A 23,835-nucleotide genomic window follows, 5' to 3' on the forward strand; every position below is an offset into this window, starting at 1 on the left:
AATATTATGTAAAAAACCTTGACAGCATTGCTAGCAAGACACCTGAACCTTTTCAACAACATTTTAGAACCAGTTTGTGAGATTGGTAGCGTATAACAAAATTATTCATTCATATCTGAGAACCCTGAGATCAACTACCAAGCTAGCTAGCTCTTCACTCAACCTTGATATGGAGCACATCCGTCCTCTCATCTTCTTTCATCATAGGCAAGGTCAACTTCAGCACACCGTTCTTCATCTCGGCCTTGATCTGATCAGTCTTGAAAATCTTCTCGGGCAACTCAATCCTGATAGTGTACCTCCGCACGCTCTCTTCATCACCATCTTCTTTTCCACCCTTGCCTTTGATGACCAGAGTGTTCTGCTCCAGAGAGACCCTTACATCTTCTTTGCCGAGCCCTGGCATATCCACACTGAGGTTCAGTGCATCTTTGGTTACCTTAGCAGCCCACCGAGGTCGAAGTCCAGCAGCAGAGTAGAGGCCTTCTCCATTTTCGTTCATGCTCAGGCTCCTTGATTGGGAGAATGGCTCAAACGGCTCAAAAACTTGTATTGCATTGTAAAATAAATGTCAATTTCAATTTCCAACAAAATTCGAAGCAAAAATCAATAAACACCAAAGAAACCAATAACAACAAGCTTGAACGGATTATCCAACACATCCCTCGAGTGATAAGAATCTAGTCAACGACCTTGTTACCAAGCAACTCCAACCAAACACAGACTTATTCAGTCTATTTGTAACTTAAAATCATTTAATTGAATGTTATTACTAAAATGAGAAGCTTTAAGAACATGTTGCATGATAAGGCTGATGACAATTTCGTATACCATATCAGAAACTAATTACAAGACAAATTTTCAAGAAACATATTTACACAAAATAAAATGAATGTCAATCTATAAATCAACAACATAGAGAGAGCATAATAGCACAATCAAGAAATCATCGTTCTAAAAACTTAAATCTGGGACAAACTTATAGAAAGAATTTAAATAACAAGCTTACATGCAAGTAGCCCCAAACACAGACCCAGTACACTCTATTTGTTGATTAAATTGAATTAAAAAAACAGAACTTGAAGTTTTCACAACCATATATGACAGCGCTCTCAGCTATCAGGCCAACCTTGAGTAACTATTAATGTTAATTACAAAGTTAGAGAGAAGACACGCATACGACTAACAAGGGTGAGTACACGCATACGACTAACAAGGGTGAGTTTGGTACCTGCATCAGTATTCTTGAAAGCTATTTTCGAGAACGAAAAGAAATAAAAATATTTTGAAAATGATATTCTTAAAAAAGACACTAAGAGTACTCTAAAAATGACATTTTTTTAAGTAAGAGAACTTGTAGAAAGAAGACGAACACCTGGGAAAAAGCTAGGAGTCAAAGAGCGGGCCGAGCTGCGTTCGAAGTCAAACTCACGGTCGTCGCCGCCATCGTCGTCGTACTCGCGAAACGCGTTGGTGGTGTTGAAGAAGCGACATGCCCAGGTGGCCGAGGAGCTGATAGTGCTGCGGAGAGCCCTGGGGGGAATGCTTGAAGAAGCAAGTGTCTTGAGAGCAAAAAAGGACGCCATTGAGCTGGTTCTTGGAGTGCACGAAGTCAAGCTCTCAGATTTGAAAGTCCCTTTGTAGTGAGTAGCGCCTGTGTGTTTGCTTGCTGAAGAAGAAATGGTATATTCATGGCAAGGAGTGGAAACCTCAAAAATTAGAAATCTATTTGATGGATGGGCTTTCAGCCCATGCTTCATTTTGTCCACAGTCAATTGCCGGCATTCGGGAAATTACATTCGATTCCTTACAGAAATAGAAATGTTCAAGTTGACCTTCTAAAAATATATCTTAAGCCCCTCACTAAACAAAATAATTTCGTTGAATTCCCTTCTCCTACTTCAACATCTATGATGTCTTTCTATTCATTCTGTTCCAGCCTTATTTATCTTAGAAAGAACCAAAATAATTGTGATTAGCATCTTTACGCTACAATCTAGGATTCTAAATTTTACCAGTTTTATCAATTTAATGAGTAAAATAACTATATGCTACAAAAAGCATAGACCATGTTTTCAAAACTATGTACATAGTACATACGCGAACTTCCCACCTCTTTTATGTCTATTTTTTGTAGTAGAATTTACAAAAGATAGCTTAATAGACTGAGGAGAAACGATGGGGCAAAAATTTTCACCATCGCTCAAGGTGAGAAAATGAATTGTTGCGAGCACCCTCGTGTTTTTTTTTTAAAGGAAGTTTCTATTAATTCAAAGAGGAAAATAGATAATTAATTGTGGAGGGTATAAACCCTTTCCATACAATAATTCCGCACTTCTCTAAAGCTAACTCAACTAAAGCCACACTTCTCTAAAGCTAATTTCGCACTTCTCTAAAGCTAACTCAACTAAAGAGTGGCAATGACATTACAAGCTGTACGAGTATACTTAATGTTAATTTGCTCAAAATTTTCCATTAAGCTCTAAAATTCCAAAACTATCTCAGATCTACTGATCTACCTGTTGCTTACTAAGCTAACTACTCCTTGTGAATCTGATTCAACAATCAAAGCTTTTACCCCAGCACCCTTGTGTTGGTGCCTATATTCATGACTTGCTAAATGTAATGTTAAGGCGTACAAAGAAAAAACATCCGCCATATATACTTGGCACCATGTCATCTCATCTATGTAACTTATGACTTTATGTAGATTACCACTTGATGATTATTTGCTAAAATACAGCGTGCATAATTGATAATACTCTTTCGAAACAAAACGATGCGTGAGAAAATTCCAATTAAAAACGTGCCACACAAACTATTTTCTCTTGGGAAATGAATTTAGAAGTGAAAATCTAAAAGTTTTACCCAACAAAACTAAGTAAACTAAAAATTATATGCGAAGTAACACAATTATTCAAACTTCGAACACCACCATTTCAGAACATGTTTGTAACTGTTAGCTCACATAAACTACACAAAATTATTCTCACTCAATATCCTGGACAGAAAAGCTACTACTAAAAGCCAACTCTTTAATCAACCTTCACTTGGAACACATCAGCCCTCTCCTCTTCCTTCACCTTGGGCACCGTCACCTTCAGCACACCATTCTTCATCTCTGCCTTGATCTGATCAGTCCTGTAGAGCTTCTCTGGCAAATCAATCCTGCTGGTGTACCTACGCACGCTCTCTTCGCCCTCTCCTTCTTTTCCGCCCTCGCCTCTGATCACCAGAGTGTTCTGCTCCAGAGAGACTCTCACGTCTTCCTTGCCCAGCCCTGGCATGTCGATGCTGAGGTTCAATGCGTCATCGGTTTCTTTAGCATCCCAGCCTCGGCGCAGTCCACCACGCGTGCCACTGAAGAAAGGGCTCTCCGTCATCTGATCCATGAAGTTCAGGACCTGGCTCAGGCTCCTTGTTGGTGAAAATGGATCAAACACATCTATTGCACCACGAAATAAATGTCAATTACTATCACAGAGACCAAGAGAAAGAATCTAATCAAACTCATCGGCCTGTTTCCAACAAATGGTATTAACGAACGATTATTTCTTAGAATTATATTTTTCAAAATTCATTTTAGAAAAAATGAACTATCTGCTTCCAATAACAAGTAAAATAGCTCTTTTGAGTTTATTCTTCCTCTGTCACACCAAACAGCCGCTCAGCAGAAAAATAAGATTAGCGTTTAAAAGGAATTATCGGTTTCTGATAGCGAGTAAAAATAGCTGTTTTTAGTTTATTTCTTCTCTCTGTCACACTAAAACGCCGCCAAGCATTTTTAGTTCAACAGCAAAATAAGATTAGCGTTTTAAAAGAAACAGGGCTGGGGACGGGAAATAGAAGACGACTACCTGAGAAGAAGTCGTCACGACGGCGAGGGAAAGAGCGAGCGGAACGGCGATCAATGTCGAGATCACGGTCGTCTCCGCCGTCATCGTATTGACGAACAGCGTTTGTGTTGAAGAACCGAGATGCCGAAGTAGCAGAAGGAGCGACGGTGCAGCGTAAAGCCCTGGGGATGAGATTAAAAGAAACAAGCCTCTTGAGAGCAAGAGAGGACGCCATTGAGCCGAATTCTTAAAGAAAGCACAAAACAATGCAGAGATTTCAAAATACTTTTTGTGACTGCGGCTGATTTCTTGCTGAAGACGAAATGGCTCCGTGACTGTGAATTGCTATTTATAGGCGGCAGTGGAAGGTCCGAGAATTGGAGAAGGTTCTTGAAAGAAATTCCGTTGTGGATGGTTCTGGAAGGAGACACAGATGAGATATTTTTTGGTTACCGGGAAACTCATTTTCCAGACTAGAACAAGATACCCCTGCACCCAAACATCCCAAATTAGACCCCCCATATTATTCATATTTTCTTTTGTTCCCCTAAATTGTTGAAATATTACGAATTATCCCAAACTCTCATCTTAATCCACTGCTAACTGAAACGAAAGAGGCCAAAAAAAAAAAAAAAACTGTCAACTTCGTAACTAACTTGCTCGAGTCATCTCGCTGGATCCAAGCTAAACTCGGAAGCCATGATGCTGGATCTAGGTCCGTTCTCGGACGAGAAATTCGACCCGAAGAAATGGATCAATTCGGCGTGTCAGACTCGGCACTCACAGGATTCACTCGACAATCACTTGGTGGATCTCGAAATGAAGCTCCAAATGGTTTCCGAAGAAATCTCCGCGTCTCTCGAGGAGCAGAGCGCTTCCGCTCTCCTCCGCGTCCCTCGCGCCACTAGAGACGTTGTTCGTCTCCGCGATGACGCCATTTCCCTCCGCGGTTCTGTCTCCGGAATCCTGCAGAAGCTCAAGAAGGTAGCTTTTCATTATCAAAATTTAATTCTGAATGATTCTATTAGTGATCTAAGTTCATATAATTAGGCTATCAAGCATTTTGTTAAATTCGAATTCTCGTTTTACAAATCTAGGTTTCATTTCTATGTTAATGAATATGAATTTTATATTTTATTGAAATAAATTCTACTGTACTATCTGATTACATTGCCAGCTAAAATTGAAGCTATAACTTGTTTGACAAGGAACTATTTTGTTCTTGCAGGCAGAAGGATCTTCAGCGGAGTCTATAGCAGCCTTATCTAAAGTTGATACTGTCAAGCAAAGAATGGAAGCTGCTTATGAGACATTGCAGGTAGAGACTGTTAGTGATTTTGAGTTCATTTTAGTTTAACTAATGAATGTAATGCTTATTTTCTATGTAATTGCAGGATGCTGCTGGGTTAACTCAATTAAGTTTGACTGTGGAGGATGTGTTTGCCAGTGGTGATCTTCCTCGTGCTGCTGAAACCTTGGCCAATATGAGGCATTGTTTGTCTGCTGTCGGTGAGGTAGGCTTTGTTTTCCCATTTCCTGCAAATGATTTTTTCCAAAGTTAAGGCACAAAAAGTTTGTTAATTGATTTTTCCCCTTTTTCTAAAAAAAAATTTCAAATCTACGTTTTCAGGTTGCTGAATTTGCAAACATTAGGAAGCAACTTGAGGTCTTAGAGGATAGATTAGATGCAATGGTGCAGCCTCGTCTCACAGATGCATTATCTAATCGCAAGGTGATATCACAGATGCATTATGTAAATCTCTTGTTGTGCCGTTGATTTCTGATATTGCTTGCAGTTCTTTCGACTGCATGCATTACTTTTGATTTATGAATTTCTACATGTTACTATTTTGTAGATTGATATTGCTAGAGATTTACGCGGAATTCTTATTCGTATTGGAAGATTCAAGTCCTTAGAGCTGCATTATACAAAAGTCCATCTGAAGTACATAAAGCAGCTTTGGGAAGAATTTGAATCCAGACAGCGCTCTAGTAAGATTGCAAATGAGAAGAATGAGGTTGAAAGGATATCAAGTAATAATGAATTTCAGTCAAGTGCTCCTTCAGTTATGTTCTCCAGTTGGTTGCCAAGTTTCTATGATGAATTGTTACTCTACCTCGAACAAGAATGGAAGTGGTATTTTCCATATCACTGTATAACTTTTCGGTCTCTGAGTTGGTTGATCAAAAGGATAAAAGCAAGAGCCATTCATTTCTCAACTTGATGAATTTCATGGCTATGCTACCGTATGGTTAGTTTAGGTTTGCATACTTTCTGAAACATCTAAATGTTCTTAAGGGTTATAAATATGTCTGAAAAATTTAATGTGTAAGAACCAGGCAACCTCCTTATAACAAATTTGTCTGCTTTCTATGTATATAAACATGTGTAACGGGCTTCCTGAAGGTGATACGGCAATGTATAGTGTAGTCCATTTCTGTTGTCCAAGTACTTCCATAATTCTCAAGGTCATGGAACATATATGCTGCTTTTTTCTCTTCTGATTTAAGCATCTGTTTATCTGAATTGCTCCCTTTTCTGGAACAGCAGTCATCTAAACAGCATGCTACTATAATTGATGGAGTGTTATGTCTGATGTCCCTGCAGCAAATAAGAGTGGTTATGGTTTTTTGTTTTTCCTGGTGCCTAGTTTAACTAGATTTTGAACATATTCGGTAGTCAAAATATTTCATGTAAGCTGGTTCATTTTTCCTGTAATGATTCTGTACTAAATGGAAACAACACAACAAGTGCTGCTTTTTCATTTTTATTTTCTTGGATTTTAAGCATCCAGCTAAAACTGTCGTCTGCAGGTGTATGGTTGCTTTTCCAGATGATTATAGAACTCTTGTTCCAAAGCTACTGGTTGAGACAATGGCATCTGTGGGAGGAAGTTTTGTTTCACGTATCAACCTTGCTACTGGAGATTTTGTTCCTGAAACAAAAGCACTATCCAAAGGTTAGACACAACGCCCTTTAGTATTCTCTGTTGAAAACTTAGAATTTTAAGAAGTCATTAGTGCTATTTTAATATCACATGTTGTTTGCATGATCTGATGGTGATACATTCCATTTTTTGTTGCCCCGTACTTTTGGCTTGTTGAAAAGTCATTGCTTGGTTTTGGTGTTAGCCTTTTCATTTGCGTTAGACAATATTTTATTTGAATGATGCAAAACCTTTGAATGGGTGATGGTTTAAGCATCAGTAGGTATAAGAACACATATAAGCCGAAGAGTTCATCCTAAAACTGTAAAATAGGAGAGTGCTCTTTTTGGAATAACGAGCTGTTTAATCATTCTAGCTGTATGTGACTGCAGAGCCCCATTATCAATAAACTTATTGATTTTACTAGAAGTTAGTTCCCATTCAGAATATATATATAGTTTTTGAGCCCGTAAAAAGATATTAATGCTAGCTTGATTCACATCATTAATATCCTGTTATCCCTAAAGAGAAGCTGATAGTCAGAGTAAAGACAGGATTCCAAGATGAGGTGGTTGAACATTCCTTGCACTTTCGTTTTGTCTGTGCTTGGATACACAGAACTTCTGGAAGTATGTGGTGACTATAGGATGTCCATGGGGTTAACTATATTCTGTTATCTGTCATACATTAAAGTAGTGGTGGCATGATTTTGGACATTGGTAGGTGTTTCTGTTTGTTACAGATCCGTTCCTTAGTTGAAGGCTGATGAGGGATAACTTCCTTGAGACTGGTTATCTAATGAAGAAACCATGTTTTACTTGCATATTATTGTTAGACATGCTAGGTCTTGTAAATTTAAAAGTTCTTATAAATTTTGAGTCAAAGTTTGTTTCAACATACATTTAAATTTGTAAGAGCTTCAACTGTTTCAACATTTTGATTTCAACTAGTGAACCTCTGTAACATCAGGAATACTGGATATTTTATCTGGAGATATGCCGAAGGGTATCAAGCTTCAGACAAAGCATCTAGAGGCCTTAATTGACCTGCACAATATGACTGGGACCTTCGCAAGGAATATTCAGCACTTGTTTTCAGAATCTGATTTGCAGGTTTTATTGGATACCCTGAAGGCTGTGTATTTTCCTTATGATACCTTTAAACAGAGGTAAGCTATTTTGAAGTATTCTAAATGTTTGGTTTCAGTTCTATGATTTCATAGCGGGTAAGTGAAGCATGTCTGTGAAAACTTAATCTGGTTGAAGCCTAATTTTTATGTAAATTGAATATTACTTGAATGCAGTTAATTTGTATTTGCCTGTATGCCTTCACATGCTGCCTATTATTGGAGAGCATATTTTTGTTTTTTCTTCTGCTTAACTAAGAAGTAGATATGCTCCAGGTATGGACAGATGGAGCGGGCTATCCTATCCTCTGAGATTGCTGGAGTGGATCTAAGGGGAGCTGTTACTCGTGGTATTGGAGCCCAGGGAATTGAACTCAGTGAGACTGTCCGAAGAATGGAAGAGTCTATTCCTCAAGTTATTGTACTTCTTGAAGCAGCTGTAGAGAGATGCATCAGCTTTACTGGTGGTTCTGAGGCGGATGAGCTAATTCTAGCACTTGATGACATAATGTTGCAGTACATTTCTACTCTGCAAGAACTCCTCAAGTCATTAAGAGCCGTCTGTGGAGTCGATCATGATGGTGTCGGTTCAAAGAAGGAGGTAGGTTTCGACAAAAAGGAGGGAGTATCAAATGCACGGAAAGCCGACATCTCAAGTGAAGAGGAGTGGTCCATTGTCCAAGGGGCTCTGCAGATACTTACTGTTGCAGATTGTCTTACAAGCAGGTCCTCTGTCTTTGAAGCTTCGTTGAGGGCAACACTTGCTAGACTGAGCACTAGTTTGTCTCTTTCAGTATTTGGTTCAAGTTTGGACCAAAAGCAATCACAGTCTGCCAATGTTGATGGCCATGGGGAACTGTCTGTTGGGGGAAGAGCCGCCTTGGATGTGGCAGCTGTTCGACTTATTGATGTTCCTGAGAAGGCTCGGAAACTTTTCAACCTTTTAGATCAGGTACGTGTAATCTGATCATGTTCTCCTTCCTTTTCTAGGAAGTTCAATTCTTGCTTTTATAAACTTTTTCTTTTTAATATCTTTTAACATCAGTTATTGGGAGAGTGGTTGTAGCCTAAAAGTTATGATATCTGGATAGTTATGTGCCTGCAAAATCTGACTTGAAAAGGATTGAACACTCAAAAAGAAAATCCCTCAGAATTGTCAAAATAGTCCCTGGAAGCTTGTAAAAGTGATCAATGAAGATTAGACCAAATGTCCCAGATATAGGGAAGAAAGGAGCATATGAAATTGCAAGTTTCAAACAGTGGTGGTTTACGGACTCAATTGCAAAAATTGTTTCCCCTCTTCAATTTCCAGCTTTAATCATGTTAGAACCTATAACTAAAACTTGTGGACAGAAAATTGAGATGAATAGTGGATTGCAGATATTTGCAAGCCTCACATGAAGGTCTCACCTTCTTGTTGAATTCCCCTCTTGATATTTATTGAAAATTGACTTATGCAAGATATTGTGGCCATTTGTGGCTTCATTTAATCTTGGTTCCAGTCATGCCTTCTAGATTTCTGTTTGTTTTTTGGTTTTTACTGTGTTTCTGTGTTGTTAATGCTCTCTTCAGCGTAGAAGACTTCCTTTGTATGCCATGGCATAATGATGCTGACCATATAATGGTTGCATTTTTTATTTATTTTTCTGCTGTTCTGCAGTCTAAAGATCCCCGGTTCCATGCACTTCCACTTGCTTCTCAAAGAGTGGCAGCTTTTGCCGATGCAGTGAACGAGCTTGTCTACGATGTCCTCATATCTAAAGTTCGACAACGCCTTAGTGATGTTTCTCGCTTGCCCATCTGGTCGTCAGTAGAGGAACAAAGTGCTTTCCATCTTCCAACCTTCAGTGCATACCCACAAACCTATGTAACAAGTGTTGGTGAATATTTGCTTACTTTACCCCAACAATTGGAGCCACTAGCTGAGGGCATCTCTACCAGTGATAACAATGATGAAGCCCAGTTTTTTGCAGCTGAATGGATGTTCAAGGTAACCAGTCTATACCCTGAGGAAAAGATTCAGTTATTAAATGACATTTTAATAAACACTAATAATTTACTAAATTTTCATGTAAGCTAAACATTGATTCCTGTATTTGAAGCATCAGCTGAACTCCTTTATAGGTATCGGTGAATCAAATTGATCCAGTCCTAGATATTGAAAGACCAAATTGAGTTACTTGAAACTTTGACTAATTATTGTGGTTGAAAATTGCATCTTGGACCAAAATATTATCATGCCTGGAATTGGACCGATACAAAATGTTTTTGGGTTTCTGGAAATATTATCATGCATGGAAATCAACTGATACAAAAACTTATTGGGTTTCTGTATTTTATGAAGGTTGCTGAGGGTGCCTCTGCTCTTTACATGGAGCAGTTGAGGGGCATTCAGTACATAACAGATCACGGAGCACAACAACTTTCAGTAGATATCGAGTACTTGAGTAATGTGCTCTCTGCCCTATCGGTGCCAATTCCTCCAGCTCTTGCCACATTTCACACATGCCTTTCAACTCCAAGAGATCAGCTTAAGGATCAATTGAAGTCTGATTCAGGAAATCAGCTTGATCTTCCGACAGCAAACCTTGTATGTAAGATTCGGCGTGTGAGTTTAGATTAGGAACAAAATTTTTGATATTAGAATTAATATTTTGTCAAAAGTGTAGCTTTTGGTTATTGATTAATCTATGTTGTTATTTCTTATCAGAATTTGTTATCTGCGGCATATCCAATATATGATATTACAATTTATTTGTCCCCCTTTTTTTTCCCGAAAGCTGAGCTTGAACTCTGTTTCCTACTAAAGGGTACTGAAAAGAAATTGTGATCCACAGGTTCAATTTATTGTAGTGTATTGGTCTAAGCTTCACTGTCTGCATTTGGACACACAGAATTATTTACCAATGTTGCATTTCTCTCTCTGAATTGGAGGCTCTGTACTTATAACTCACTGGCTTTAAATTTCAGTCATGATCTGATACCTCTTTTCCAATTGAATGAAATAGCCTTGAGAAGTTGCACACTGGGGCCTCATTTTCCAAAATGGCTTCACATTAAAATCATTATTCTGTGCTTGACATCTCTGATGTTCGAACTCCAGACACTGTCCCAAACATTGGTTCTGGGACGATCTATTTTCCAATTTATCATTCTTTGAATCTCTCTTACGATCACATGAAAGGAAGAGTGCAAGATTATCAATGAAATTTTCTGATTTTTTCCTGTAATTGATCTTGGTTCTAATTGCTTTGAGGGTTCAATACCGCCAGTTCCTCCCTATGTGGTGTTATTAATTCTAATTGCTGACGAGAATATGGAGTACTTGGACTTATCAGATAATCAGTTATCAGAAGAGATCCCTCATTGTTCAAGATATTGGCAAAGTTTGAAGGTTTTAAAGTTGGCCAACAATAACTTTTCTGGCACACTTCCTCAATTGATGCACACAAAAATGCCTTCATCTCTGAAAAAAAAAAGCAATTATCTAAGCGTTTCCGGCATGGACAGGTCGTCTACCAAATCTGATTATTCTGAGTCTTAAGATCAAATCATATCAACGGCTGTGTGCCCATACGACTTTGTTATGTGAGACCAGTTCAAGTCCTGGACATATCTTATAGCAGTATTTTGGGAGATATTATCATCGTCTCGATGATTGACCTGCAAATGGTTCAAAAGAAGAATTCAATTGCAATCATAAATGTCGTTGTTGTTGGTGTAAATAATTTGCTTATGTTTGTTAAACAAGAATTTCCAGATCAAGCATTCTTGCCATGCTGGTATGGAAAGAAGTAGACTCGGTGTATAAAAACACCAACGTGTAAAGAGCAATGATCTTTCAAGCAATAATTGGAAAAGTTCCAGATAAAATTACAAGTCTTTTGTGGTTAATCTCTTTGAAAATATTTCAAGGAACTATTTAAGAGACCAATCCCTACAAAGATTGATCAGTTAACTATGCTGCATGCACTTGACTTGTCACGGAATCAGCCTATTGGTAAAATTCCTGAGGGCATTTCTCAACTGGGTCTTCTTGGTGTCTTGAGCTTGTCGAATAACAAGCTCTCAGGCAAAATACCATCAGGCACTAAACTACAGACTCTTGATGCATCTTCATATATGAAGTGACGGCTCATAAGCGAATTGGTAACGTGCCTCCCACCCTCAAATTTAATTTCTTGTTTGAAATTGAAATCTCTTTCTTCATCTGATTATTAATATTTCATTTTTCTCGAAAACTACAGAGTGGCAGCTGCAACGCCAGTAATCAAGCCTTTTTTTTTTTTTTCCTGAATTCTGATGTTGGATGATCCGGTGATGAGGCTTCAAGTTTGAAACAGGCGTCCGATGAATCAAATAAAGGAGTCAGTCGAAGCTTGTGACAAAAGTTTGTAAAAACATTTTCATGTTATAATTTTTTACAGGAAGCGATTGATAATTTAAATAGTATACAGTATGGGGGAGCTAGATATGTAAAACTAGAAAGAAAGTTGAATTGATGTCGAATTGTACTCCATATACAAGTTTTTGCGCCTTTATTTATAGTACATATTGTTCAATTAAATTTAGCCACGTTTTAAGTACAACGCTTAGCCATTTAACCTTGGCTTGCACTTGACTTAGCCTAGCTAAGTTATATAGTCAAGCATGTTTAATTAACTGGAGCCATGTACGTAGTTAAACAAATTCTTACGCGCTGGATTTACCTCCACATTCGAGTTAATTGGGTTTGTCTTCACGTATGGCTATGCTGACTTATTTATTTAGACAATTGTAATTAGTGATGTACATTTTAAATAAATCTCATGGTGGATGATGTCACCTAGTTTTGTTGATAGATGTAGCAACGCACATGATGGCACTAACTCCCCACTGAGCCATCCACTCGACAATGCTAACGAAAGCAACTCACAAGGCCCGCAACAGGGGTTATCCGAAAAGGCTAACCAAACCCAGGAGAGGGCTAACTTACAGATTCTGTAAGTAACAGCCCTCACATGAATAGTGTTAAATAGTGTTTGGCTGTGGGCCCGAGTGGGACCCACAACCAAGTTTGTGGGTGAGCTGTAACTTACAGAATCTTTAAGTTAGCAAGCTCCCCAAACCCACAACAAAAAACGATAAATAAGGCAACAAGAACACACAATATTACTTTTTACAAAGGGTACAGATCTCCAACTTTTCTATTCGCTCATGAAAAAAAGATTATAAACAAGCTTTAGGCTCTGTGTGCTCAAGAACTCCACTCAGTGTACCAAAATACGGATCTCCATGAACACAAACTCACCTCACTATTTATGCATGTTACAAATCACACCGTCCATTTGCTAAGGCGAGGTGGCGCGCTACCCTTACGCCACCTCATTTCTTTTCTCCAAGATTAGGTACCAACCAAGCATGACTTTAGGAAGTACCTTTCCACTCCTCTAAGGACAGGCAACTACTGCCCACTAGCCTAAAAGCAAGGAAGTGATGGAGTAAAACGCCACAGCCCACTTCCCCTGTTTCTCTTCACGTTTTTAGGTATGATCTCTACGGCCATGTCTTCCATTAGTTGCGCCAACAACTGCTCACTCATTCTTGTTTTTAGGACCTATCTCGCAGTCCTTGACTTAGTGACTGTTTGATATGGCTTATTTAAAAGCTATAAGTGCTTATTTAATCTCATAAATACTTTTTAAAAATTTTTATGGTGTTTGGTTTTTTTTTAGCTTAAATAAACTAATTTACCTCTACTAGCAAAAGTCTAAAATTTGAGCTTTTAGGAGTAGAGGTTAGAGAGTTTTTTCAAAAAATATATAATATCAAAAATATCCTTGACATATTTCATTAATTACATAATACCCTTTGTATAAAACCTACCCAACAAAAATTGTTGCCGCCACTTCACTTTATCTCTTTTTGTTTTTTTTTTAAATAACCAGCACTTTAATTTTGCAATCCCTAATACATAACCAACACTTGATAGAGCAATCATAGTCATAGCCAACGTTTTTTGTGAGGAGGATGTTAGGTAATGCGACACTTCTCATGTTCCGTTAACATTTCAATTATATTATTGATTATCGTTTTAATTTGGATAGTATTATTTGTTTAGGAGAATATATCAATTATGAAATTTTTAATTTTGAAAATTAAAGAAATGATTGAACTGATTTTTTCTTATTAATTGATAGCTTGGATGCATTTTGTTACATGTTATATAATTATGAATACATATTCTTTTTGGTAATTTAATTACACAAAAGCACTTTTAGTTTTACAAAACCAAATAATTTAATGATTCAAAAGTGTTTTTTTAATTGACAATCAAACACTCAATAATTTTTTATTCAAAAACTTTATTGGTATAAGCTCTACTGCTGCAAGCTCTATTTAATAAGCTGGTCTTGTGCCATCTTGCATTATGCACAACTCAACTTGTTCGCCTTGTGCCCACGCGCTTATAAGACATGGCGTGCACTGCCCACGCACGCTCCTATGCACGCTATCTCATGCTCCCCCATGCTTGTTCAACAGCATGCACTTGCTATCGTACCTTTAGCCCGTTTGCCAGTCTTACCTTGCTTTTGTGCTCACCCCAAGCACCCCCACGTTGCTGCCAACGGCTTAGCACAATGCCACAAGCCAAGCCTTAGCATCGACCATTATGACCTACGGCGGTGACATATAGCCGCCAACTTTCATAATAGGGTGGGCATTTTAATCCGAACCCAAATGGTCCCGACTAACCGAGCATTACGAACTAGTTTGGTTCGATTCGGCTTGCCCGACGGTTAGTAAATTCCCAGCTCCCAACCCAAGGGTGTTCGGTTCGAAATCGGCTCAGCCACATTCAAACCGCTTGAACCCGACCAAACTGAAAAACATAAATAAATAAATAAATAAAATTTAAAATCCAGCCGTGTTTCGACTTGTAATTCGGTATTTTAGAGTTACAATCGGGGCACGTACACTTTATAATTCCACAAGAATCTATTTTATTTATTTATTTATTTTTTAATGCAAAACGATTTTCTAAACTAATAAAAAATAGCAGCAAAACTAAATTAACTAATCAATCAAAACACGAATCAAAAAAATGAAAACCCTAGAAATTTACTGAGAGTAAGCCCCCACTGCTGCCGCTCCTCTGCTGTCGCAGCAGAAGTAAGCTACTTTAGGATTTCTGTTTCTTCCTTCAGGTACTCTCTTTATCCCTTCACTTTCATATGCTTCTGTTTTATTGGTTACCAAGATAGAATTTATTCACCATTATTTCTTATTTTCTCGCAAAAACAAGAAACTTTATCCCTGTTTCTTTTTTCTTGATGGGTATTTTTTCGAGTTTAGCTATACTTTGTCTGTGAAGTAATCAAATACATAAACTTGAATTAGAGGTTTTCTGCATTAGCCTTTATAGGTAATCCTTTTCCCTTAATGGTGGGCTTTGATGTCGTGGCAAAATATAATGGAAGCAAAGTTACAATAGATTGCGACTGCAGAAGATTCTTTTGCTGCTGTTGCCTTTAATAATTAGAAATTCTATGCTTTTTGATGAGCGTGGTTGTTTATTGTAAGACTTTGAATGTTTTTCTAATTGATGCTTCCATGTTTTGGTACTATGATTAAAGCTTATCAAGTCGTACAAACATTTGTTTACCTTGTTACTTTAATTTTAAATTTTGGTGGCTCTGAGTTGCACTAACACACACACACACACAAAACTTTATGTTTGTAATTCTGAAATGAACTTCAACATTTTTATCTTTGAGAAAATAATTCTAATTGATGTGAAGGTCCCTTATAGATATTTATATTTATTTATGATGTGAAGGTTTACTTAATTTTGAGAGAAACAAAATGGTGAGGGCTTTTAAGATGAAAGGGCAAAAGAGGAAGAAGAAGAGAGATGAAAAATATGATAGAGAAGAAGAGGAGGAAGAAAAGGAAGAAGTAGAAGAAGAGGAATTGAACGATTCAGGAAAGAGGGCTAAATTAGAGAAAACTTCACAAAATGATAATAAGAAGGGAGAGGAAGATGGACAAGAAGAAAAAGATGTGGTCGTTCATGAAATGGAAGGTATTCCAATTGCCCCAAGTGATCAAAATACCAAGAGACTAGGTGTTATTTTTGTTCTCGAGAAAGCTTCTCTTGAAGTTGCTAAAGTTGGAAAGGTACATATACAACAATTTTATTACTTATGTCTACACACACTTTTAGGAAGTAAGTTTTTGCTTGTCTTGAGATTTTAGACTTGCAAGGTTAAGTTTCTGAAGTATTTTCTTGTCGTTTTATTTGTGCAGAGTTACCAGATTTTAAATTCTGATGATCACTCCAATTTCTTGCGAAGGAATAACAAAAATCCAGCTGATTACAGGCCTGACATCGTTCATCAGGTAAATGGAGGGTGACCTTGTTGCGTTTACAGGATCTGCACCTTTATTATATGGCTGGAAGCTTATTAGTGATTCTTGTCTATTGTGGTACTAAAAATTCGTGCCTTCTATCACTGCTATCACCCTTGATTTTACCATTGAATTTTTAATTTAAATATCTAGGTTTCTTAATTCCTTGTAACAGCTGCTAAACAAAACCCCATCTCCCCATAAACTGTTATTTCTATATTGAAATACAATAATATATCTAGGACTGATATGTTTAAGTTTACGTTTAAATATTTTCAGGATTTTCTTACTGTAAACAATTACAATCCTAATTAATGCTTTCTTTAGGCTCTCCTATCAATTTTAGACAGCCCACTAACCAAGGCTGGGAGGTTACAAGCTGTCTATGTTAGAACCGATAAAGGTGTTCTTTTTGAAGTTAAACCACATGTTCGTCTACCGAGGACATATAAGCGTTTTGCTGGTATCATGTGTAAGTTAAAACTGATCTCATGTACATTCACTAGCTTTTACTCCTAGGAGGCTCTCTTTTGGGTTAATTTTTACTTATTTAAAAATTTATACAGTGCAGCTGCTGCAAAAACTAAGCATAACAGCTGTTGGCAAGCGTGAGAAATTATTGCGTGTAATCAAGAATCCTGTCACCCAATATTTACCTGTAAACTCCAGAAAGATAGGTAAGCTTTAGTTTTCTTAGGTTTTTCATGTTACATATTGAAACTGGATATGTAAAGGCTGTTTGCTTGCTCGTCAGGTTTCTCATATAGTTCAGAAAAATTGGTTAAGATGAGGAATTATGTGGCTTCCATCAGTGATGACGACAACCTTGTTTTTGTGGTATGCTCAGAAGTAATATCTGCTTATATTTATGGTGACTTATTCTTTCATATTTATATTTTGTCTGATATAAACTTGTACTTTTCTTGTCTATCATTCCATGTCAGGTTGGTGCAATGGCACATGGGAAAATCGATTGTGATTATACAGATGATTTAATAGCAAGTAAGTTTAATGAGCTTCCTTTTTTGTATTTAATAATTTTTTTTTCCATTGGGACGAGAGTATCTATTTGGAACAAAAAGCCTCTGTTTTGTTGAACTAATTCCCTTTTCATTTTGTACTTGCCTCCAATAGAAACCCAAATTCCATTACTGAACATGAAGTGAGATTGATTATACTGAAGAACCATCATTTTAGATATCCTGTATTGTAGAATATAATGCTAGTTTGCATCATGTGTGGTTTCATGTCATAATGAAGTTGGAACTAATGATTTTTTTTTTTTCTTATTGATAAACTTTTTCAGTTTCTGGCTATCCACTGAGTGCTGCCCGTTGCATCGCAAGGATTTGCGAAGCTTTGGAGGATAAGTGGAATCTGTTGTAAACGTCTCTTTTTAGTTCTCTCTTTGTTTTTTCTTCTTTTCCCAGCTTGTAGTAATTGTTTATTTCACTTTTAAAGTGATACTTGTGTAACTGGAAATGCTGAGCTTGTGGATTGTTTGTGTTCTGAGGGATGAACTTTTTAGGTTATATACTACCTAAAAGAATTTTTGAGAGTATGAATCTTTGCGACTCGGTTGTATACTAGTTGGATTAGATTTATGTGTTTATTTCGACGAGCAGCGGGAACATCATGTATGCTAGGAGAATCCGTCCTTTTTGTTCTTTTTTCACAAATTCTTGCTCTTTTTAACCTGCTGCATTTTCCATTTCTGAAAGGTTCGCTGGAGAATTGAGTCTTCAGGAAAAACTGTAGTAAATATTTCCTGACATCCACAGAAAGGCAATCTGCTGCTTAGAGGCTCAAAAGATGCTCCTCGGTTAGGATTTGGCTGCTGTTTTGAGCTCTGAATAGGTAAAAAAGCTTTAGAATTTATCATCTTAATTAATAATAGTATTAACAATTAAAAGTTGGATGAAGAAAACTGGACTTGTGACAAGTCCTAAATGTCTATAACAGCTTGAATGTGTCTGCAGAAGAGTAATGATATAGTCATGTAGAGCGAAAAGGGCGAAACAGGGGCGGCACCCTATGAGTACACCTTACGGTTTAAAGCATGAATATAAGCAGATGATCAATTTAATTTGATGTTGAGGCCTTTGGTTAATTTTTAGTTTATATATAATGTTAGACATCTTAACATTTGAGTTTTACTAAACTTGGGTATTAATGAAACATTCATTAATTAAATAGTAAATAAATAATTTTATAAGATATGAAATTATTCATTCAATAAATGAGTAATACCTAATATTGGAACTTAAGTTGAGATTGAATTAATAAAGTTTAGTGGTTAGAATCCAAACCTCACAATTGTGAGGTTATGGGTTCTTAATTTCCTTCCTTAATTTGAGTGAAGACATTTTTCCCCGTATCGAAATGTGAGTGAAGTAGACGTGGCAGTCTTCTCCTTTTTGAAATGTGAGTAAAGTAGATGTTCCTCGAATATTAGAGAGGGTAAAATCGGGGTAGTGCTTCATAAGAATTGATCTAAATTAGTCTCTCGAATATTAAAGAGAGTAAAATTTGGACAGTATTTCATAAGAATTTATATAAACTAGTTTTAGTAATAATCTGATTTATAAATATCAGTTGTAATATCATGTAATATGAGTTATAATCTTAAGCAATAGTCACAAAAAAAAAAAAATTGAGACTGAACTGTTAGCATAATTAGCATTATTGATTTTCAATTAGGAGAAGTTTTTTTACGAAGAAAAGAAACAATTTGAAGCGACGACATATAAGCTGGACATTTGGCAACGAGCCTCCCTTCCTCAATTTAATTACTTGTTTGAAATTGAAATCTCTTTTTCCATCTGTTTTTTTTTTTTTTTTTGTCTGCCAAACTAATTGATCTTGTTATATAAACTGAGCGGCGTGTCACGGGATGAGTATTTTGCGCAGCTAACCCGTGCGGCACTTAGATAATTTTGCCGAATGTTGCTAAGTAAGCCTTGAGATTCTTGAACTAGAGAAGAGAGCAATGGAGCCGAATAAGAGAAATTGTATTGCACAAAAGAGAGATTACAATGCTTGAGTGCTCAATGCTTGTTGTGTACAAATGCCTAATGTCATCCCATATTTATAGGGGAGGCTTGCCAAGCTCAAGAGATTTTAGAGAAATCTACCAATTATCTAGAATTTACATGTGCTGGAAATGTATAGAGAATTCTAGAGTATTTACAAGCTCAATGTGCTAGAGTTGCCTAGAACTTTTCGGAATTGGGCCAAGCTAGCACTCTTGGCCTTGTGTTGGGCTCTTGGTGAGCAAATTGGGCTAGCGAATTGGGTGGTCCGCAACACCCTCCCCCACCTAAGCTCGCGGCGTCCTCGTCGCGCTCTCGTGCTTGAAATTCTGGATGTGTTCAGCAAATTGCCACAAATCATCTTCACGTTCCCAAGTGGCTTCGCTCTCGGGGAGGTTTTTCCACTTCATCAAGTACTTGCTATGTGCTGGTACGCCTCTCCTTGAAACCATGCGATCTGCAAGGATGTAGTCCACATCTTTGTCGAACGCGATGACAACGGCTGTTGGCGCGCGCTTTGATTCTCCCCGGCTTGGGTCTTCCACATCTCCATGGTATGACTTGAGAAGGCTCACGTGGAAGACCAGATGGATCTTGAGTCTTGGCGGAAGTTGGAGTTGATACGAGACGTTGCCCACACGTCGTACAACTCGGAAGGGTCCCTCGTAGTGCCTCACTAACCCCTTGTGGACTTTCCGCAACGTCTTGAATTGTTGGGGTAGGAGCTTGATCATGACTTGATCACCTTCCTTGTACTCCACATGCCGTCTCCTTGTATCCGCCCACTTTTTCATTTTCCTCGCGGCTTTGTCGAGGTAGGCTCGGGTGATGTTCGCTTCCTCGTGCCATTCGCGGGCGAGCTTATGTGCCGCGGGGCTTTTCCCTCCGTAAGTTAAGGCTATGGCGTTGGGGGTCATGGGCTGGAATCCCATGATGATCTCGAACGGACTCTTGCCTGTAGCCTCACTTTGCTGCAAGTTATAAGAAAATTGGGTGATGTCAAGTAGCTTCGCCCAATTCCGCTGATGAGCGCTCACATAATGCCTCAAGTACATCTCGAGGAGGCCATTGATGCGCTCAGTCTGCCCATCCGTTTGTGGGTGGAAGCTTGTCGAGAACTTGAGATTCGTCCCCAACATCTTGAAGAGCTCCGTCCAAAAACGCCCAGTGAACCGAGGGTCTCGGTCGCTCACAATGCTCCTTGGAACTCCCCAAAGCTTCACAATATGCTTGACGAATAGGCGGGCTGTCTCGTCCGCTTTGCAATCGACTGGTGTGACAATGAATGTGGCGTACTTGCTGTATCGGTCGACAACGACCATGATGCTTCCGCAAGCTTCGGACTTAGGCAGCGATGTGATGAAGTCCATGGAGACACTTTCTCATGGCCTTGTTGCTAGTGGTAGCGGCTCCAACAATCCCGCTGGAAGTTGATGATCCACCTTGTCTTATTGGCACACAAGACAAGTTCGCACATATGCCTCGATGTCGTCCCTCATGTGCGGCTAAAAGTACGAGGCTTGGACTAGTGCGGTGGTGCGCTCGATTCCTGGGTGACTAGCCCACTTGGAGTCATGGCACTCTTTGATTACTTCCTTCCGTAAATTTCCCCACCTTGGAACAAATAGCTGATCTCCCTTGGTGAGGAGGATGCCTTCCTCTTGCTAAAAACACCTTGTCTTTCCCTCGAGCACCTTCTCCAGCAAATCCTTTGCTAGCGGATCTTGTTGGAGGCCTTCCTTGATGCATGAGACAAGGTCAGACTTTGGTTGGCTCATGCTAAGTGTTGCCAATTCGGCCTTGCGACTTAGAGCATCCGCAACGACATTGGCTTTTCCTGGTTTGTACTTGAGCCGGTAGTCGAATTCCGCTAGAAAATCTTGCCACCGTGCTTGCTTTGGACTCAACTTCTTTTGTGTTTGAAAGTAGCTCATCCCTATGTTGTCCGTTATGATCGTGAAGTGAGAGCCTAGCAAGTAATGTCGCAACACTCTTAGACAATGGTTGATGGTTGTCATTTCCTTTTCTTGCACCGTGTAGCGGCGTTCCGTATCATTTAGTTTTCGACTCTCGAACGCTATATGGTGGCCTTCTTGCATGAGGACTCCTCCTATGGCGAAATCGGAGGCATCCGTTTGGACTTCGAAGGGCTTTGTGTGGTCAGGATGAGTGAGGACGGGTTCCTTCGAAACTGCTCTTTTCAACTCCTCAAATGCGCGTTGGCATTCTTCGGACCAATGCCATATTCTGTTTTTCTTGAGCATATCCGTCAAGGGTGCCGCCTTGGCTGAGTAGCCCTTGATGAAGCGACGGTAGTAATTTACTAGCCCAAGGAATGAGCGAAGCTCGGGCACTTTCGAGGGAGGCTTCCATTCGAGGATGGCCTTCACTTTGGCATTCTCCATCATAAGCTTCCCGCCCGCAATCTTGTGGCCAAGGAACTCCACCTCTTGTTGGGCAAATGAGCACTTCTCTAATTTGAGAAAGAGCTAATTGTCTCGAAGTACTTGGAGGACTTGTCGCAAGTGTTGGGCATGCTCCTCGAGTGTGGTGCTATACACCACGATGTCATCTAAGTATACGACCACGAAGCGGTCGAGGAATGGTTGGAGTACCTTGTTCATGAGTGTGCAAAATGTGGCGGGTGCATTAGTAAGGCCAAAAGACATCACAAGGAATTCGAAAGACCCGTACCTTGTTGTGCACGTCGTCTTAGGTTCGTCTCCCTTGGCGATGCGCACTTGGTAGTACCCGGAGCGCAAGTCAAGTTTGGTAAAGTACCGCGCTTTACCAAGCTGGTCGAACAAGTCTGCGATCAAGGGAATCAGATACTTGTTCTTGATGGTGATTTTGTTGAGCGCTCTATAGTCGATGCACATCCGCAGCGATCCATCCTTTTTCTTTTAGAAGAAAACCGGTGCGTCGAATGGGGCCTTTGAGGGGCGAATGTAGCCTGCGTCCAGCAAGTCTTTGAGTTGTTTTCGCAACTCCTCAAGTTCGGATGGCGCCATGCGGTAAAGCTCCAAGGCTGGTGGTTTCGCGCCTTGTTCCAGCTCGATTGCATGATCTACCTCTCGTCAAGGCGGGAGCTTCTTCGGAAGTTCTAGAGGCATCACGTCCTTGTACTCATTGAGGACGGCTTGAATTCGCGGAGGGACTTGGCTTGGCGAGGTTCCGCTATTTCCTTCCTTGTTTAGTTCCCGAATGGCGACCAAAAAGCTTGGGTCTTTCTTGAAAGCCCTTTTGAATTGCATGGCGGAGAGTGTCTTCTCCTCGGACTTACCTCGTTCCGTGGGAACCATGCATGCCTTGCTCCCATCGAGGATACTTAGGGAGTTTGTAGTGGGCAGCGGGAAGGCATGGACTTGGTCGAAGAATTCCATGCCGAGGACCATCTTGAAATCGTCCATGGGCATAATGGAGAAATCAAGCTTTTCGCTCCACGTACTGAGTGTTAAGTGCACGCCTTGTGCAATTCCCGCAATTGGCTTGGCGGGTGAGTTTACTGCTTTCATTGTGCCTCCTTCCTTGGTGGCCTTGAGGCCTAAGCGCTTGGCCTCGTCTACGGACACGAAATTGTGCGTTGCTCCCGTGTCTAGCAGCGCGCGAACGGACTGTTCGTTTATCTTTGCGCTGACATACATGAGCCATTTTTTGACGAGTGTGGGTTGTTGGCGATTGAGTGCACCGAGGCGTTGGAGAGAACCCATGCTGAGTTGGGGTTCCTCTGAGGACATTGTGGGGTTGCTCTTTAGTTGGGCAGCGTTGAGCGACTTCTTCTCCAGACAGTCGCGTACCCAATGAGGACCGTTGCATATGAAGCATGGGCTTCACAGCTTTGGTGCCTCCTTCTTGCCCTCCAATTTTCCTTACCTGCTCTTGTTGCTAGGCGGCTTTTTCTACCCTTAATCTTTGCGGTTGTTGCCCTTTTCCTTGCGACTCTCTCCCACACCTTTGCCTTGGCTAGACTTCTTGTCTTTGGATTGGGTAAAGTATTCAGTGAGCGATTCCGCAACGGCGATGGCGTTATCAAGCTCGGTTTTGGCCCAATCCTTAAGGCCATCTTGGAAGTAGAAGAGCGAATCTCTGCCGGACATGTCACTTATCTCCAACATAAGGGTAGTGAACTCATTGATGTAGTCCCGAATGCTACCCGATTGCTTGAGGCGATGTAAGCGCGCTCGCGCTTCCTTCTCCGCATTGCTTGGGGCGAAATGCTTTCGGAGTTCTTGCTTGAAGTCGGCCCAAGTGTCGATTGTGCAAATGCCCTTGCCCATCTCACCATGCTTGTGACGCCACCATAGTTGTGCAGAGCCTCTAAGATAGATGGGTGCAGTGCCCACTTTTGATGCCTCATCTCGGACACCCATGGCGTCGAAGTATTGATCCAGCCCAAATAGAAAGTTATCCACGACTGTGGCATTGCGTGTGCCATCGTAAGTGTCGGGCTTTGGCACATCAATGCGGCGCTCATCACTCGTGCTTGCGGAAGCTGGACTAGCGGAGAGTGTGCGCTTATGCCA

General features: G+C 39.7%; 4 protein-coding genes across 4 annotated transcripts; 2 read left to right on the plus strand and 2 right to left on the minus strand.

Annotated features, from left to right (window-relative positions):
- Positions 1-4: 4 nt before the first annotated feature.
- Positions 5-1,775, minus strand: LOC102630706 (heat shock 22 kDa protein, mitochondrial-like). The gene is made up of 2 exons (XM_006490054.4): positions 1,376-1,775; positions 5-546 (listed from the first exon to the last, which is right to left on the minus strand). Exons 1-2 carry the CDS (start codon positions 1,758-1,760, stop codon positions 155-157), a joined length of 777 nt encoding a protein of 258 aa, XP_006490117.2. The 5' UTR covers positions 1,761-1,775; the 3' UTR covers positions 5-154.
- Positions 1,776-2,862: 1,087 nt separating this feature from the next.
- LOC102631003 (heat shock 22 kDa protein, mitochondrial) lies at positions 2,863-4,259 on the minus strand. The gene is made up of 2 exons (XM_006490055.4): positions 3,858-4,259; positions 2,863-3,445 (listed from the first exon to the last, which is right to left on the minus strand). The coding sequence occupies exons 1-2, from the start codon at positions 4,069-4,071 to the stop codon at positions 3,036-3,038; spliced, it is 624 nt and encodes a 207-aa protein (XP_006490118.2). The 5' UTR covers positions 4,072-4,259; the 3' UTR covers positions 2,863-3,035.
- Positions 4,260-4,389: 130 nt separating this feature from the next.
- LOC102631308 (conserved oligomeric Golgi complex subunit 7) lies at positions 4,390-10,643 on the plus strand. Its single transcript, XM_006490056.3, has 10 exons — positions 4,390-4,820; positions 5,065-5,154; positions 5,231-5,350; positions 5,467-5,568; positions 5,693-5,973; positions 6,651-6,796; positions 7,733-7,931; positions 8,166-8,841; positions 9,550-9,879; positions 10,234-10,643. The coding sequence occupies exons 1-10, from the start codon at positions 4,536-4,538 to the stop codon at positions 10,510-10,512; spliced, it is 2,508 nt and encodes an 835-aa protein (XP_006490119.2). The 5' UTR covers positions 4,390-4,535; the 3' UTR covers positions 10,513-10,643.
- A 4,234-nt stretch (positions 10,644-14,877) lies between these two features.
- LOC102606709 (uncharacterized) lies at positions 14,878-17,901 on the plus strand. Its single transcript, XM_006490057.4, has 8 exons — positions 14,878-15,076; positions 15,709-16,049; positions 16,179-16,271; positions 16,608-16,752; positions 16,847-16,957; positions 17,035-17,117; positions 17,225-17,282; positions 17,587-17,901. Exons 2-8 carry the CDS (start codon positions 15,735-15,737, stop codon positions 17,664-17,666), a joined length of 885 nt encoding a protein of 294 aa, XP_006490120.2. The 5' UTR covers positions 14,878-15,076; positions 15,709-15,734; the 3' UTR covers positions 17,667-17,901.
- Positions 17,902-23,835: the final 5,934 nt, after the last annotated feature.

This window comes from Citrus sinensis, chromosome 9 (genome assembly GCF_022201045.2).
Source record: "Citrus sinensis cultivar Valencia sweet orange chromosome 9, DVS_A1.0, whole genome shotgun sequence".
NCBI lineage: Eukaryota > Viridiplantae > Streptophyta > Magnoliopsida > Sapindales > Rutaceae > Citrus > Citrus sinensis.